Source organism: Vollenhovia emeryi, unplaced genomic scaffold (genome assembly GCF_000949405.1).
Source record: "Vollenhovia emeryi isolate VEMERY1.0 unplaced genomic scaffold, V.emery_V1.0 DF939877.1, whole genome shotgun sequence".
In the NCBI taxonomy this organism is placed as follows: Eukaryota; Metazoa; Arthropoda; class Insecta; order Hymenoptera; family Formicidae; genus Vollenhovia; species Vollenhovia emeryi.
In genome coordinates this window covers 1-17,349 of record NW_011966489.1, presented here as the reverse complement: position 1 = coordinate 17,349, position 17,349 = coordinate 1, and the positions used below count along the sequence as shown (strand labels likewise).

Here is a 17,349-nt window from a genome sequence, read left to right as displayed (position 1 = left end):
TCTCTCTCTCTCTCTCTCTCTCTCTCTCTCTCTCTCTCTCTCTCTCTCTCTCTCTCTCTCTCTCTCTCTCTCTCTCCTCCTCCTCTCTCTCTCTCTCTCTCTCTCTCTCTCTCTCTCTCTCTCTCTCTCTCTCTCTCTCTCTCTCTCTCTCTCTCTCTCTCTCTCTCTCTCTCTCTCTCTCTCTCTCTCTCTCTCTCTCTCTCTCTCTCTCTCTCTCTCTCTCTCTCTCTCTCTCTCTCTCTCTCCCTCTCTCTCTCTCTCACTCTCACTCACTCACTCACTTACTCATACATAAATAGAACTTTACTATGTGAATAACTTTTTTACAAAAACATTTTTATTAAGTCACTGTAACTTTACTATATTTCTTTTAGACGACTATAAACCAGCTCAAAGAAAGTGCAAAAAGGCATTGGATAGAGATAATCTCTCATCACTATCTGAATCTGCTGAATATGGTAAAGGACTTCGTGTACCGAAACGTAAAAGAAGAAAGTTATACGGATACAGATACGGAGAGCAAATGTAGCGAAGAAGAATTGTCTATTAATTTTCCGACGTATAAGGCAAATAAAACTGTATTTTCACCAAATTCAGCACATAAAGGTACAATTAATTAAGAAAAAATATTATGAAAAATTTTAACGTTGTTTTCTAAGAAGCTTGTTTTCAGATTCAGTTAATAAAGCACATATTAATAAATCGAATAATAATGTTGATCAATTCAGCGAAAGCAAGAAACAAAAATCTGACAGTATTTTAATTGAAATCCATACTAATTTTCAAAAACATGCAAATGAAATGAAAGGTAAGATGTATGGAGAAAATGTGTTCTATTTATAAAGGAAATATGTTTCAGAGCATATTGTTATGCGTACTCTCTAGTTCACTTGCAACTGCAATTGCTGAGACTCTGTTTTATATTCATTTATATGTTTTGAATTTTTAAGAATTTCAACTCCAAGTTTTACGACACCTACATAGCATTAATGGCCGAATGGGGGAATTAAATGAGCACGTAGAATCAATAAAGCAGCATAATAATTTTCTCATTGATCAAAATAATGCTAATCAAAATATTACAAATGAAGTCTCATTACAATGTATTGAGAGTTTGCCAGTGAAATCGATCATCGAGCTTCAAGATATTGAGAGAACTTTACAAGATAAACAAATATTCCATGATGTGGTAAGATTGTTATAATTACTAAAGTTATACTGTATAAATGAATATACGTATATTTTACATGATAATCTTTTAGGCTACGGAATTGTCGAAAATGGGTGGTAATAATCTACGAATCATTGTCAAGAAGATGATGTGCCGAATTTTAACACCAGAAGTTGGCAGACTATACAGCTGGGAAGGGCACAAGGGAAACCTAGTTTTTAAGGATTTAATTCTGGCAAAACTAGGGTTTAGTAAGTATTACAAATTTTTTCTTAATTTATATGATATTTAGAAAGATTATATTTTATATTTTTGTTAAACTAATTAATAAATTGGGAAACCACTGTAGGTTATAGTTAAATTTATTTCTTCAAAAATGTTTGAATTGCAATGGAAAAAGAAATTTCAAATTTATAAGAAATTTACTAAGAAATTTACTATCTATTTGAAAAAAACAAAATAATATTCCTTATCATTTCAGAATCCGTAAGACTAACCACAATGAAAAGTCATGAAAACAACAAATAATGAAATTATCAATGTTATTAAAACTTGGCTGGTAAAAGCCAAATTAAAAACAAAACCAGTACAGCAGAATGAAGCTAATCATTTAACATATGATGACGAACATTAAAAATATTCCTTGAAGTACCACCTTTAAGTACTAATTTAATAACTGTGATAGTTATTCTGAAGACACGGATAAAACTGAATAATATACTTTGTGATAGTTACTAAATTTACATAAAATACCAAATGCAAAATGCAAAATCAAAGCAAACATAATTTTTATTGTACGTTTTTAAATATAATATGTATAATACACTTCGATAAGATTTCCTGAACTATTATGATTTATTTTCTTTTGTATAAAAAATAATATAATTTTAAGTTTTATTGAAAAAGTACCTATGATGAAACTGAGTAACACTGACATGTGGGAATATACATATATGTATGAAGGTAGGTATACAGGGTGTATTCTAATTCGCGCATTTATATAGTGATATTTCTCATGAAAAACTGAGTCGAAGAGTCCCGAACCATTTTTTCGAGTCACGCCTCACAAAGTAGTTATTATTATTTAAAAATTAGCGAATCCGCATCGCTTTTTAAACGGACGCACGTTCGTGAGCCACGCGTCTACTAGTGTGCGTGAGTGAGTCGCCGCGAGCCTCAGCGTTGCCACGGCCGCGTTCACGTAGCTCCGAAATAATCAATAATTGCTTTTTGCAATGAGCATGATATTTTCTACCCAGGAAGCACCTTTTTACAATAGATTACAATTTGATATTAGTTGTACTTTCACATAAGAAAATTGTAAAATGAAATAACTGTGGTGATAGTACCCCTCCGTTCCGCCGTCAACCGAGTTCCGATTTGACCAAGATGATTTAAAAAATTTTTTTCACTATCAAAAATAAAATTTTAAATCTCCAAGAATTCTTTTAATTATCAATTTTAATATTAATAAAAACGTTTTAATAATATCTTTATGCAAAAATGGACATAAAATGGATTTAAAGTATTTTTCAATCAGAACTCTTACCCTCTTACCGCGCATGTTTTAGCAACTAGACGATGGACTCATCAACAAAACGCGAGGCACTTCGTCTCAGGGCTGTATTCGGAAACACCATCGGAATGTTCTATGTATCATTTCATCCTTATTCACCGAATGTGAAATGATACATAGGGGCATTCGAGTGATGTTTCTAAACACAGTCCATGCTTATTGTTAGATAAGTGTCCAGTGTTTTATTACTTTTTATTTTTTCTTTCCAGTTTATCCGAGTAGATTTTCCGAGATGGTCCTGATCCACATTAACTCAGATAATCGGGACTCAATTGTACTTCAACGTTAACACTGTTGCGGCCATTATCTTCTTTTACTTTATTTAATTTTTCTCTAATAAGGCAGAAAATTAGAAAGGAGAAAGATTGTATTTATTTTGCTGCGACCGATAAGTGTAAGTGTGAAAAATTAAAAGTTCTCTTCACCGATAAGTGTAAGTGTGAAAAATTAAATAAAGTAAAAGAAGATAATGACCGCAACAGTGTTAACATTGAAGTATAATTGAGTCCCGATTATCCGAGTTAATGTGGATCAGGACCATCTCGGAAAATCTACTCGGATAAACTGGAAAGAAAAAATAAAAAGTAGCAAAACGCTAGACACTTATCTAACAATAAGCATGGACTGTGTTCAGAAACATCACTCGAATGCTCCTATGTATCATTTCACATTCGGTGAATAAGGATGAAATGATACATAGAACATTCCGATGGTGTTTCCGAATACAGCCCTGAGACGAAGTGCCTCGCGTTTCGTTGATGAGTCCATCGTCTAGTTGCTAAAACATGCGCGGTAAGAGGGTAACAGTTCTGATTAAAAAATACTTTAAATCCATTTTTATGTGCATTTTTGCATAAAATTATTATTAAAACGTTTTTATTAATATTAAAATTAATAAAAGAATTCTTGGAGATTTAAAATTTTATTTTTGATAGTGAAAACAATTAACTTAAAAAATCATCTTGGTCAAATCGGAACTCGGATGACGGCGGAACGGGGGGGGGGGGTACTATCACCACAGTTATATCATTTTACAATTTTCTTATGTGAAAGTACAACTAATATCAAATTGTAATCTAAAAAGATGCTTTCTGGGTAGAAAATGTCATGCTCATTGCAAAAAGCAATTATTGATTATTTTGGAACTACGTGAACGCGGCCGTGGCAACGCTGAGGCGCGCGGCGACTCACTCACGCACACTAGTAGACGCGTGGCTCACGAACGTGCGTCCGTTTAAAAAGCGATGCGGATTCGCTAATTTTTAAATAATAACTACTTTGTGAGACATGACTCGAAAAAATGGTTCAGGACTCTTCGACTCAGTTTTTCATGAGAAATATCACTATATAAATGGTGGGCGCGAATTAGAATACACCTGTCCATGAATATATGTATACATATACATATACAGGGTGTCTAATGCAAAAGTAGCCACCTTGAAAATAGTGGTAGATTGGGTTAAATTAAGGAGAAATATCATGTATCGCGGCACAAAATAACAATAGTTATCGAGTAATAAATTTACACGTTTGAGCGAATGAGGATGCAGGAGACGGTAGGCCGGACTCGGAAGGCATTTAAGAAAATCGATCGATGAGCGGGAGGTGGAGCGACGCGCGAGATACACCGTGGTGGAAAAAAACCTAGGCGTGGCGGGGAGCGCGGCGCGGGCGGCGAGCGCGGCAGCGAGCGCGAGCGACTGGCGACCCGAAACATAAACATAGTAACAGTGCAGTTGAGTGCAGCACAGTTGTACAATCCTAACCAAAAATCAGTCGACTGCTTGCCGAGTAAACACGTGTGTGTGTGTGTTGTGTATCGTGCGTGTCTCTGGCTTGGAGATTGAGTTCGCGATGAAGTAATTAGTTGTAGTTACCGAATAATTGCTCGGTGGTGATTGATAGTAATGAATAGAATACGTTTCTCGTCATTAATCGAGTGAGTGAAATTGTGAAACTTAATAGTTACGAAAACGAAAAGTTTCCGTTAAATGCTCAGCTGTGGATTCTCAGTGTTTCAGTGGAAATATTTCAGTGAAAATGTTTCAGTGGAAACTTGGAATCTACATAAACCTTGTGGAAGTTACAATAAATAGTGTTTACGATCCGTTCGTCTTTCTCAAGAAGCTACAACAACAACAAGTCATCGAAGCTTTACAAGGTAAGTGAGTGAGAGAAATGTCGTATTTCTGACAATTCTGAAACTTTTTCTCTTTTCAAAATAGTCTCCGAAGCTTAGTTTTTCACTTATAAAACAAATAGGTAATGAGTAAATGAGAGTGAGAATGAATGAAAGAGAAAGGGAAGAAAGGAGAGGGGGGAAGAGGGAGAGAGAGAGGGAGGGAGAGAGGGAGAGAGGGAGAGAGAGGGAGAGAGAGGGAGAGAGGGGGGGGGAGAGAGAGAGAGAGAGATGCGTCGCGTGTATGTATGTGCAGCGATCAGCTGAGTGCCCCGTGTAAGCGCTCGCGGCGAGACGTGCCGTGCGCCGCCCCTGCCTGCCTGTTGTACTCGGCCCGTCATTCGTCAACTATTTCTTTTAATAATTCAAAAACTAAGCTTCGGAAAAAACTTTGGTAAGAGAAAAATCGTCTTAGAATTTAATCAGGAATTCGACATTTTAGGGACACTATACCTATTCTGAATCACCCTGTATGTCCGATAGTAACGACGCGCAGTACAGGGTGGGATAATACGGTATATGATTCACAGCAATATAATGGCCACCACCTTGCCAGGTCCTAAAAATATGGCGTTTAAGTTTCAATTTGATTTATATCAGAAAAGGATCCAGAAAATATTAATTGTAACTTATTCAAGGTCCTAATACTTTGCGCGAGACGCTACGTGAGATACGCGACAGCAACGTCAATGCCACGTTGCGGCAGAAAAGTGAAAAGGACGCTGGTCTGGTCGACGACGAGGACGAGGACAACGACGACAAAGATGTTTCTTAATCCAAAATTTTACAAAACTGACTTTGCATTGCAATTGCATTGCAATACCTCCACTCCTGGGGCACATAGGAGAAAAGTAAAAACACTTATATTATGCAAATCGTACCCAAGCTATCGATTAAGCGCAGTCTCAAGTTCGTCGGATCAGCCGTTGTTGAGATCCAAAAATCTGAGGGCCCGTGAACTCGTGTACTCGCGTAAACTTACACAGTCGGTCTCGCACGCGTGTACTAGCTACGCTTACACTTGGCGCGAGACCTACCGTGTCTCGTGATAAAGGCTTCACTTTGTCACATGCAAGTTTGACTAATCAGCTCTCGTTATCTACTCATCGCATTCCCACAACAGATATTATAGAGTGTTTCGATGGTTCTGATTTAATATTGTTAGTATGTTCTTTGAGTCTTGTCTGCAATTTCCTTTTTGTCTATCCTACGTAAGAGGCATCACAGTCTGCGCATGGAATTTTATATACGACATTAGTGGTATTCAATTTATTTATTTTGTCTTTCAGTGTACCAATGAATCTGGTCAATTTATTTATATATCTGAACCCTAATATAAATTTAGATTTGTCAATTAATGGTTAAATCAGTTTTTGGTTGAATTGAGGAAGGGGAGAACTAAAAATATTTTCTTTGGTCTCTTCGGGTTTATCATTGTTATCAATTGTTCGATTATGTCTATTTTGTAAAATATGTATTCTATTATTAATTTTGCTGAAAATGAGACGAAGAGGGTAAGCATTGTCTAGTAGCATGTTAATACAGAGATTAAGATTTTTCGCATGAAAGGTTGGATGTGATAACAATAATGTTCGATGTACTAAATTGTATAAAGTGCTTATTTTGTGGTTCATAGGATGGTTGAAATAAAACGATAATGTGCCAGAAAATGTTTCTTTATGGAATTAATCTATTAAATGTCTAGAGGAAATCTTATAAGTCGCCAGAAGTAATTAAAAACTTCAGAGGATTACTTGACCAGTAGGGTGACATCCAATGAGAGCTAAGCACACTTTACCTCGTATACCCCTCTCGCAATGACTTCCCCGCGAGCTAACGCTCCATCTCTGGATTCCTATATCTGTGCATACTTACAACAAAGTCATTTGACATCTACTCAAAAACACTGACAACCGTTATATCCACTTATCTCAGTAATGTTTTTTTAACTTCTAACTAATCTTGTTCGTTTCACTTGATCTACAATGTATTATCTATCGACAATTATGTACTAGATTATTTTTATTATTTAATTTATTATAAATTGGCGCTGATGTGAAAGCACTGTGTGCTGAAACATGTCCGCTATTTTATATTTTATACAATTGTAACAACATTTATTTAAATATATATTATAATGTCAACCTTTATGTTCGTAAAAATTGGCTTGTTTAGATAAGTGGATGTAGAAGCCATAAAGAGGCCATAAAGAAGAAGGATAAAGAAGCTGTTCTGTCAGCGTGAACAGATTAAGGTCCACACTGCGTTTACGCTTCACAATAGTTTATTGTCCTTCATAATCTCTCACATGTACAGTTCACAATTTCTCATACACAGTGTACGCAATTATTCTCGACCGCAATGTTCTGCGACTACGCCTGGGAGCCCGTGTGTCCTGAGTCGCTAGTCACCAACTGCTCCTGGGGGTGTGTACACCCTGAGTCGGTTATCGGCGAACACGCCACACACATCGACAACGCCTGAGAGTACGTCTACTCTGAGTCGCTTCACCACACGAAGTCTATATCTCACTGACTCGGATCGATGCGCGAAGACTGATCTCGACAAAGCTCGGATTTCGAATGAATGCTCGTCCCATGGACGAGGTCCCTTTTATACCCGTCAATCCTTCTTTCCCCAATTTTCATTGGTCGGATCCGAATCAAACAGTCCGCCGACCCCGGTCGCGACGGATGTTACCGTTTTTCGCGATTCCGCTGAATCAAAGCGTCGCGCCGCCAAGACCGCTCCGTCGACATCGATGTCGCTGCTAGACGACTCTACTCGTATCAATCATGCCGCCGCGCGACTGAAGCCGCCGCGACTCTACTGACGGCCCTAACGGACCCTCCTCGACAATTACCGCGGTTTCCCTCAAAGTATCGATTGATCTTTGAAGCGATCCGACCAGTCTACCTGCGTGGTGAAGTGTACGTGATCGTGTTCATATTTTATTGTCATGTTTGACTATCGTGCACGATGATGTACGCAACATACTCCTCCCGTTGAGAGGGGGTTGAGAGTACCGATCAATTATTGCATAGATCCATGTTTACAATGTATGTGGTGTGGTATATCCACATGTTTTGGCCGGCCTATATATTGTAATATAATTATATGTATATGTTTCATTATGGTTTGGGGATTCGAATTATGTTTCTATCGGGATAGGGCAAATGTTCTTGGTTGCTCGTCTAATCTCTCCGTTTGTCGTCTTGAGATCCGCAGTCCGCGCTACTCCATCTTCGCCGGGGTATAGTTTAGTGATCCTGCCTAAAGCCCATTGCGTGCAAGGTAGATTTCGTTCTTTGATGAGCACAATGCTGCCGATTGTCAGGTTGGGCGTATCCTTGGTCCATTTGGCGCGTTTTTGGAGTTCGTTTAGATATTCCAGATGCCAGCGCGCCCAGAAGTCTTGTCGTACCTTGCTTATGTGTTGCCAGGTCGACAATCGATTTGCTGGAACAGATAGCAATTCGCCCTCGGGAGGGGCCGTCAATGGTCTGCCGATTAAGTAGTGAGCGGGCGTGAGTACATGCAAGTCGTTCGGATCGGAGGAGAGGGACGTCAAGGGTCTGGAGTTTAAAATGCCCTCTATTTCAACGGTAAATGTGTTTAATTCTTCGAATGTAAACAAAGAATCGCCCACCACGCGCCTGAAGTGATGTTTAAAGAGCTTAACCGTAGACTCCCAAAGCCCGCCGAAATGAGGAGCGCTAGGCGGTATGAAGTGCCACGTGATATGATGATTATTTGAATATCGGTTAATGAGCTCTATGTGTTCACTGGAATTGAACAAGACGTATAATTCCTTCAATTTATTGTTCGCTCCTACGAAGTTGGTCCCGTTGTTGGAATAGATGTTTTTCGGTAGGCCGCGTCGCGCGACGAATCGTCGTAATGCTGCTATGAAGCCTTCGGAACTTAAATCGCTTACGACTTCCATATGCACAGCCTTTATAGTCATGCATACGAATACGCATACGTAAACCTTGACTCTCGTACGGTTTCGATGTTTTCTCTCTTTCATATAAAAGGGACCGCAGAAATCGATACTGGTATTTGTGATGGGTATTGTCTCGCATACGCGAGGCGAAGGTAGATTTCCCATCTTGTACTCGACCGTCTGAGAATCGAAGCGTAAGCAACGCACGCATGTACGCACAATTTTTCGAACTTGATTTTTGCCGTCGAGCAGCCAGTATTTCCGCCTAAGTATATATAGCGTATTTTGTATCCCGGTGTGATAATGACGTTCGTGGGTTTCGCGGATGATCTGATCGGTGACGTAAGTCCGGCTAGGGAGTAATATTGGATGTTTTTGTGAAAATGTCAAATTTGAGGATTGGAGACGCCCTCCGACGCGTAGTACGCCGTCTTGGTCAATGAATGGGCTTAAATTGCTTAATTTGCCCCGATACGGATGCTTATCCTTTAGTTTCTTAAGTTCATCGGAGAAATGAGATGTTTGTAACTCCGCTTTATCTATTTCCTTAGGACGCAACGGTCCTCGGTATGTGTTATTCGGCCGAAAGCGAAGACAATGAGCTATAACTCGACATAGTTTATAATAGGATGAATATTTTTCTAATATACTGTGATCAATAACGGTCGCGACTAAGCATATATTTTGTTTTAATTCTGGTAATTCGATGGTCTGTAGGATTTGTTTAGGCCAATCGTTATCGTTTTTTGTCAACCACGCGGGACCCGAATGCCATAATTTGTTTTTTAAGAAGGCATGTGGTAACTGACCTCTCGAAACCGCATCCGCAGTCTTCGATTGTCTTCGGATCGTATATGGCGCCACGCGTGTTACTCGGTGATTTCGCGTATCTCTACTACACGGTTTGCGACGTAAGTTTTAAGCCGATGTGGGGATGTGTTCAACCAATGTAGTACGATGGTTGAATCACACCAAAAAATCACCTTGGCCGGTACAGCGTTTAATGCGGCGCACGATTCGCGGTACAGGCGTGCCAATAATAGTGCTCCGCACAACTCGAGTCGCGGAATGGTGACGGTTTTTATTGGCGAAACGCGAGATTTGGCGCATAATATTTTACAAATGCTTTCATTGTTTTTATTGACTGAGCACACATAAAGGCATGCTCCGTAACCAGTGTAACTGGCATCGCAGAACCCGTGTAATTGAAAACTATGACACCCTTCTATGAATAGTTTACGGTCAAAGGAAATTTCGTTCATGGACTCAAATTGTTGTGCAAACTCGGACCATTTAAAATGAACGTTCTGTGGAACGGATTCGTCCCAATGCACCTGAACTCGCCGTAGATCTTGTATTAGCTGTTTTGCGTATAAGATCACGGGACCTAATAGGCCTAGAGGATCGTAAATTTCTGCAATCTTGGACAAGATTTTTCGTTTTGCTATTATTCCTGATAACCTAATCGGTCGTGCGAAATAATATAATTTGTCGTCGTGAGTGTTCCACGAAATACCGAGCGTTTTTAAAGACTGATCTTCACCGAGCACATAATTCGCGTGTAGAGTATTGTTTGGTAAATCTTGGATTATGCGTGTGTCGTTCGAGGCCCATTGCCTTATAGAGAACCCTCCGCGCCTTAGAAGTGCGATTATTTCGTCCCGGACGTAACGAACCTCCTTAACCGAGTTAGCGCCCGTCAATAGATCGTCGACATATAGATGACGCTTAAGTACTTCAGCCGCCTTCGGATGTAAATGACCGTCGTCATCCGCGAGCTGTTGCAACGTGCGGATCGCGAGAAATGGCGACGACGATACTCCGAAGGTAAGCGTGTTCAACTGATAGGTTCTGATTTCGCCGCGTTCTCGCCAAAGAATCAGTTGAAATCTACGATCATCCTCGTGTACCTGCACCTGCCGATACATTTTCTCTATGTCACCGGTAATAACGTAATGGTAGGTGCGGAATCTTATTAAATGGGAAAACAATTTTTCTTGAATCGTGGGTCCCACCATCAAGAGATCATTTACAGATACGCCGTTCGCAGATTTTGCCGACGCATCGAACACAATTCGTACTTTAGTTGTATTACTGGCCTGTTTTATTACCGCGTGATGAGGCATGTAAAACCCGTCGAGAGGCGGACGAGTTACTAGCGACATGTGCCCTAAGGTCTTGTATTCTTCTATAACGCGGGTGTATTCTAAGTTCAGCGTAGTGTCTTGTTCGAGTTTGCGCTCTAGCGCGAGCAAACGTTTGATCGCGATATTTCGCGAATCGCCCGTCTTAGCATCCGCATAACGGAATGGTAAACGCACCATGTATCGTCCTTCGCTATTGCGGGTTACATTCTTAATGAAGTGCGCTTCACAATTGTTCTCCTCTTCTGATTTAATTTTGTCAATTACGCTTTCTTCTATTGTCCAAAATTTGGCCAATTGTGATTCTAAGCTCGTTAAGCAACATGATGCTTCTTTGATAATATTTTGCTTCGCGGAGCTACCAGCAATGACCCAGCCTAATCGGGTCTTTTGTAAATATAAATCGTGTCCGTCATTAGACAGATTGATTTGACCGACGGAGAACAACGAAAATGTAATCCCAGCGCCGATTAATATGTCTATAGGCCGCGGCAAATGGAATTCTGGATCCGCTAGTTTAACGTTTGTCGGAAACTTGATCGTGTCTCGCGGAAATGTCTCGGAAGGAACTAAATCCGCGATAGTCGGCAATGTGAGACACGTTAGTTTCCTGGAAAAGCTATTTTGTGTCGATTGAATTGTGATTTGCACTGTACCTTGGGAAATCGAACTCATAGCATTAATCGCGCCGACCGGAATCGACTGCGGTATCGAACGCACGCCTAATCGTTTAACGACGGAATCGGAAATAAAATTTCGCGCATGTGTCTAATAGGGCGCGACATCTTACGAATTTGCGTTTGCCGTCGGGAACGTACACTATTGCGCTCGCTAATAGTTGCGGTGTGAATGTGGGACACATTAACGCAAGACCCTCATTAGTCCCCTCGGTCACATCAAATAGTCAATTGGTTTCAGTTGATTCTGGCCGTGATTTGTCATTGGATTTGTCTGCGGTCGCGATACCATCTAAATGTAAGAGCGTGTTATGTCGTTTCTGGCAAATTGTGCAACTCGAGAATTTGCATGGTACCGATATGGGAACGCAAGCAATTGTAACACAATTTCGCCCTTTTTACCGCCTCGATCCGCTTGTGAATTGGCAACTGCTTGAATTTATCGCACATGTATAGCGGATGTTGTTTCACGTTACACACCTTGTAATTCCGCGACGCGCTTAATACGAATGCTCGATTAGACACGTTTCGTTTCCTTTTTGTCGGAGGCTCGATCTTATTTGTTTCGGTTTCTGTTTGTTTCGCTCGCTCTCGCTTCGATGCACAGACTGCGGTCTTGTACAAAAATTCGTAGAGAGTATCGAGAGAGGGGAATTTGTCTCTCTCGAGCGAAGCTTCCCATTTCTCGATCGTTTTCTTTGGCAATTTAGTCTCGAGAATGTGAACGATTATTTCATGCCCGACGGAGACGCCCAACGCATTGAGTGAGGCTACAAGCTGTTGTGTATCGTCAGCAAGTTTAGATAACCCATCCGTGGATTCTCTATCCAGTGACGGCAGATTTAGAATGGCCGCTAAATGACGCGAGATCAATATGCGTTTCACCTCATATGCGCGTTCTAAGACCTCCCAAGCCTTCGTATAGTTTATGCCATCTATCGCGAAGATTTTTATTTTATTATCGGCCCCGCCCTTCAATGCGGATTTCAAATAGTAAAGCTTATCTACGTCCGTTAAGTCTGATTGTGTGTCTATGAGGTTACAAAACGCGTTTTTAAAGGAAAGTCAACCGTCATATTGGCCGTCGAAAGTAGACAATGGAGCTTGAGGCAACTTAATTCGCCGTTTTTTATCAGCTACAGAAGGCGTCGCGTGATTCGCTCGAATTTCGTCATTTGACACGTTGACGCTTAGACTGGAAGAGCTCGCGCGATTGAAATGATTCTCGATCTTACCCGCGAGGTCGTAAAAACGTTCTTGTAAGCTATGAAACTCGTCCTGAACACTTTCGCCCGGCTCTAAGACCCCGAGCTCATCGTTATCCCCCTCAAACGCATGGTAGAGATCCGTTAGACGTGCGATACGCAATTTTAATGTTGCGTCATCCAATTAATTTTTCTCGAAGAGATTCGTCAGAATGGTGATTGAGATTTCAACGATGTTCGTTTTTGCACGAGTATTTTAGCTCGGTCGGGCATGTTGCTAACGTAAAGTATGGAGATAAAGGTGTAAAGACAGGATTGAACGACTCACCGCCCTTTTATGACAGATGCTTGTATGTCTCTCTTGTTGTTGGACGAGTTGTCCCTCCGTCCCTCTGATATGAATTCCTTATTCTTGCGAGAATCTGGACGATGGCTCGTACTTCGCGGACCAGGGGCCGCGTGCACGAACCTCACAGGAGGCACCAAAATGTTCTGTCAGCGTGAACAGATTAAGGTCCACACTGCGTTTACGCTTCACAATAGTTTATTATCCTTCATAATCTCTCACATGTACAGTTCACAATTTCTGATACACAGTGTACGCAATTATTCTCGACCGCAATGTTCTGCGACTACGCCTGGGAGCCCGTGTGCCCTGAGTCGCTAGTCACCAACTGCTCCTGGGGGTGTGTACACCCTGAGTCGGTTATCGGCGAACACGCCACGCACATCGACAACGCCTGAGAGTACGTCTACTCTGAGTCGCTTCACCACACGAAGTCTATATCTCACTGACTCGGATCGATGCGCGAAGACTGATCTCGACAAAGCTCGGATTTCAAATGAATGCTCGTCCCATGGACGAGGTCCCTTTTATACCCGTCAATCCTTCTTTCCCCAATTTTCATTGGTCAGATCCGAATCAAACAGTCCGCCGATCCCGGTCGCGACGGATGTTACCGTTTTTCGCGATTCCGCTGAATCAAAGCGTCGCGCCGCCAAGACCGCGCCGTCGACATCGATGTCGCTGCTAGACGACTCTACTCGTATCAATCATGCCGCTGCGCGACTGAAGCCGCCGCGGATCAATCATGCCGCCGCGCCACTGAAGCCGCCGCGACTTTACTGACGGCCCTAACGGACCCTCCTCGACAATTACCGCGGTTTCCCTCAAAGTATCGATTGATCTTTGAAGCGATCCGACCAGTCTACCTACGTGGTGAAGTGTACGTGATCGTGTTCATATTTTATTGTCATGTTTGACTATCGTGCACGATGATGTACGCAACAGAAGCCATAAAGCAAAAATCGCTGGAAGCACTGATGGCCATACCAAAAAACGAGTTTCAAAAGTGTTTTGGAAGTTGGAAGTAGTGTTGGCATAGGTGCATCACAGCCGACGGAGATTACTTCAAAGGCGCCCGCATGAATTTTGACGAGTAAGTATGTACATTCAATTTTATTAATAAAGTCTCGAAAATTATTGATCAAGGTGGTACATGCAAGGTGATCGGCAAATAATAACGGCGATATTTTAGATGGTTTGTAACGTGACAACAAAGAGCAACGTTGCTCCCCACCCTGCGCTCTTCCCCTGTCTCGTTTCTAACCCCCGCGCCCACGAACTGACGGTATAAAAGAGCCCGAGCGAGCCGAGAGAATCAGAATCCTCCGACCAGCGAACTGAGCAGGTCGTCTCCCCGGAGAAGGCGTACTGAGCCGGACCCGGTAACCCCGATCCGCGCACTGAGCGGAATCACTCACCTAACCTAGCACGGCACGAACTGAGTGCCCATCCCAGGCCGCGTATTGACCGACCGCTTCCTCTCTTCCGAGGCACGAGTTGAGTGCCGACTCCACCACGGGTAGATGCGTGATGAGCACTACCCGATAAAAGAACCCGCGAGCTGAGCGGCACCGGCAACACACCGACCTAACCCCCGTTCCATACACACGCGCCGCGAGCTGTCACCGGCAGCCGCGACACGCGCCGCGACCGCCGAACCGCGCCTGCGCTAACCGTGCGACCGAACCGAGCGTACCGCGCCCGCGCCGCCGAACATCGATACCGAACGGATCGCGCTCACGCCGCCGAAACCGAACACACCCGAACACCGGTCCGCGAATCGTATAACTGTAAATCCTCAGCAGCGCAACGCACCAGCACACGAATACGAAGATCGCCGCCGAAGCGGCCTTAGATTATAAGCGATTAGTATTAAGTATTAGTATTAAGTATTGCGAGCGATAATATTAAGGATTAGCTGTAAGCACGTCGAAATAGAATAAACTAGTCTTTTACTGAAATTATAAGTCTCATCCTTCACTCTTCGACCAGCCCACCGACCGAACCTTGGAATCTCCAGGCTATCCGTAGCCCAAAAATTCCAACGTTACAGGTTTAGTGAGCCGGAATTACTTGCGGATTCATACTTATAAATATATATTATCACTCCACTCTACAGCTCAACACACTAACAGTAACAAATCTGGGTAATAGTCACAATTCAATTTGTGCATCACGAAGGTTTGTTTTTTTTTCCGGAAGTTGACACGTTGTGTTTCGAGCAAGGATATTATGGTTCCATTAGCGAGAGGTGTGTCACAGTCGTAGCCCATGAGCGCATATTTCTGCATTATCAGTAGGAGAGTTATCACGAGAGAAATGGCATCCATCTACAACGTAATGACTCATCCTGGCTCGCTCGAATAGGCCAATTTAAACAGATTTACATGCATGATTTTTGCAGTATTTCGTATTTTAATGCGCAGGTTTTCCTGATCTAGTTCTTTGAATAATTCGGTACGGTCCGACGTATTCTCGATCGAGGTTATAGGTTTCGGCGCACGATCGCAAATAAATAAAATATCCAGTGTTAAAAATTTCTGGGTGGGTGCGTTTATCGTAATACCGTTTGGACGATTCCTTAGCTTTTATCATATTTGTTCTGGTGCAAATTTCTAGCTCTCGTATCCGCTCGAATAATTTCGATAGGATGTCGTTATGTCTCGGGCTCGTTGTCAGTTTTAAATTGAGACGGAATGCGTGCGGTAAGTCCAAAAATTAATTTGTGAGGTGAATATCCTGTTCTCTCATGGACGGCTGTGTTACGTCAAAACCTCTCGGAAATGTGGAGGTATGGAATGACGCAACTAGCAAGTTTAAGTATCTCGCTAACACGCTCGGAGGCGCGTGGAAGCGAGCCGAACGCACTTTTCTAAGGCTCTAAAAAGGCCAATGTCCGAGAGGACACTATGACTCTTTTCAAGAGCGGTGCGATCGCAGGTCCTATTTCAGGTCAAGGAAATTAATCCCTATTACCCTGGGACGGACCTTGTGCACTCTCAAAGGGGGAACGAAGGGGGGTGAGGTCTTTAGAAATGAATTAAAATAGAAAGAGATAAGTTTAACATAATATATTTACGATTTTTCTACATCTAGACATTAGATTAGGATTAAAAGAAATAAAATAAATTAAAGCCTAATTTTTACTAACTAATAAGAAAGATCAATAGTGTTACATTTATGTGTGTTAACGCTATATACATTTTTCGCGGATGTGGGTGTGTGTGTATTTGTGTGAGGGAGGGATTTATTAATGGTCTTTAATGATGGCGGAGGAGGGAGGGAAAAGGCGCTGGAGGAACAGGATGGAGACGGGCCTGGGATATCTCTCCCCGGGAAGATAGACCGGGATGACTCGGTTAGGAGGATTGGAGTGAACTCTGTCAAGGAGTTCAGGGATGTCCAGTAACTCAGGGCCTACGGTGAAGGTCCCTGGGGGAGGACGGGAGCAAGGAGGAATGTCGCGGATTAGTCTAAAGAATTGCTCGGGAGTAATCCGCGTGCGAGTGAGAGGAGGGAGTTCAAATTCCTCGACGATCTCTATACTAGAGATCGAAGAGGCGGGGGACGGAGGCCTGTCGTCAATTTCCGGATCGGGGAGAGGGGATTGAGGCTCGGGCAGCTGGGGAGGAGGATCTTGTGGAGAGGAGGAAGAGGGTGGGGGGTCCTCGGCCTGTCGGTCGGGACTAGCGCAGAGGGGAGAAGAGGGAGGAGAAGAGTCGCGGTCTTGAACGGGTTGTTCCTGACAATTCTGCGCGGCTACCAAACGCGCGCGCCGATTCCTTCGATTCCTCGCTCTTTTGATTACGGCTCGAGACTTCCGCCTGACCTTTGATTGTGGATCCCGTGAGTCCACTAAAATGAGTAATTTCGGGATGAGAGTTTAGTAGAGGAAGCGAATCGTGTCGGATTCACGCTAAGGCGGAATCCGCGGACACAAAACGAATTTTGAGGAGTGGAATTCTTCGAATCGTGTCGGATTCACGCTAAGACGGAATCCGTGGACACAAAACGAATTTTTGAAGAATGGAATTCTTCGAATCGTGTCGGATTCACGCTAAGGCGGAATCCGCGGACACAAAACGAATTTTGAGGAATGGAATTC

General features: G+C 42.5%; 1 protein-coding gene across 1 annotated transcript; it reads right to left on the bottom strand.

The window, feature by feature from the left end:
- Window positions 1–9,741: 9,741 nt before the first annotated feature.
- LOC105556640 lies at window positions 9,742–11,691 on the bottom strand. The gene has a single exon (XM_012003735.1). The coding sequence runs from the start codon at window positions 11,689–11,691 to the stop codon at window positions 9,742–9,744; it is 1,950 nt and encodes a 649-aa protein (XP_011859125.1).
- Between the last annotated feature and the right edge of the window lie 5,658 nt (window positions 11,692–17,349).

Excerpts from the sequence above, each read along its gene's own strand:
- LOC105556640 (XM_012003735.1), bottom strand. The coding sequence starts at position 11,691 with ATGAGTTCGATTTCCCAAGGTACAGTGCAAATCACAATTCAATCGACA.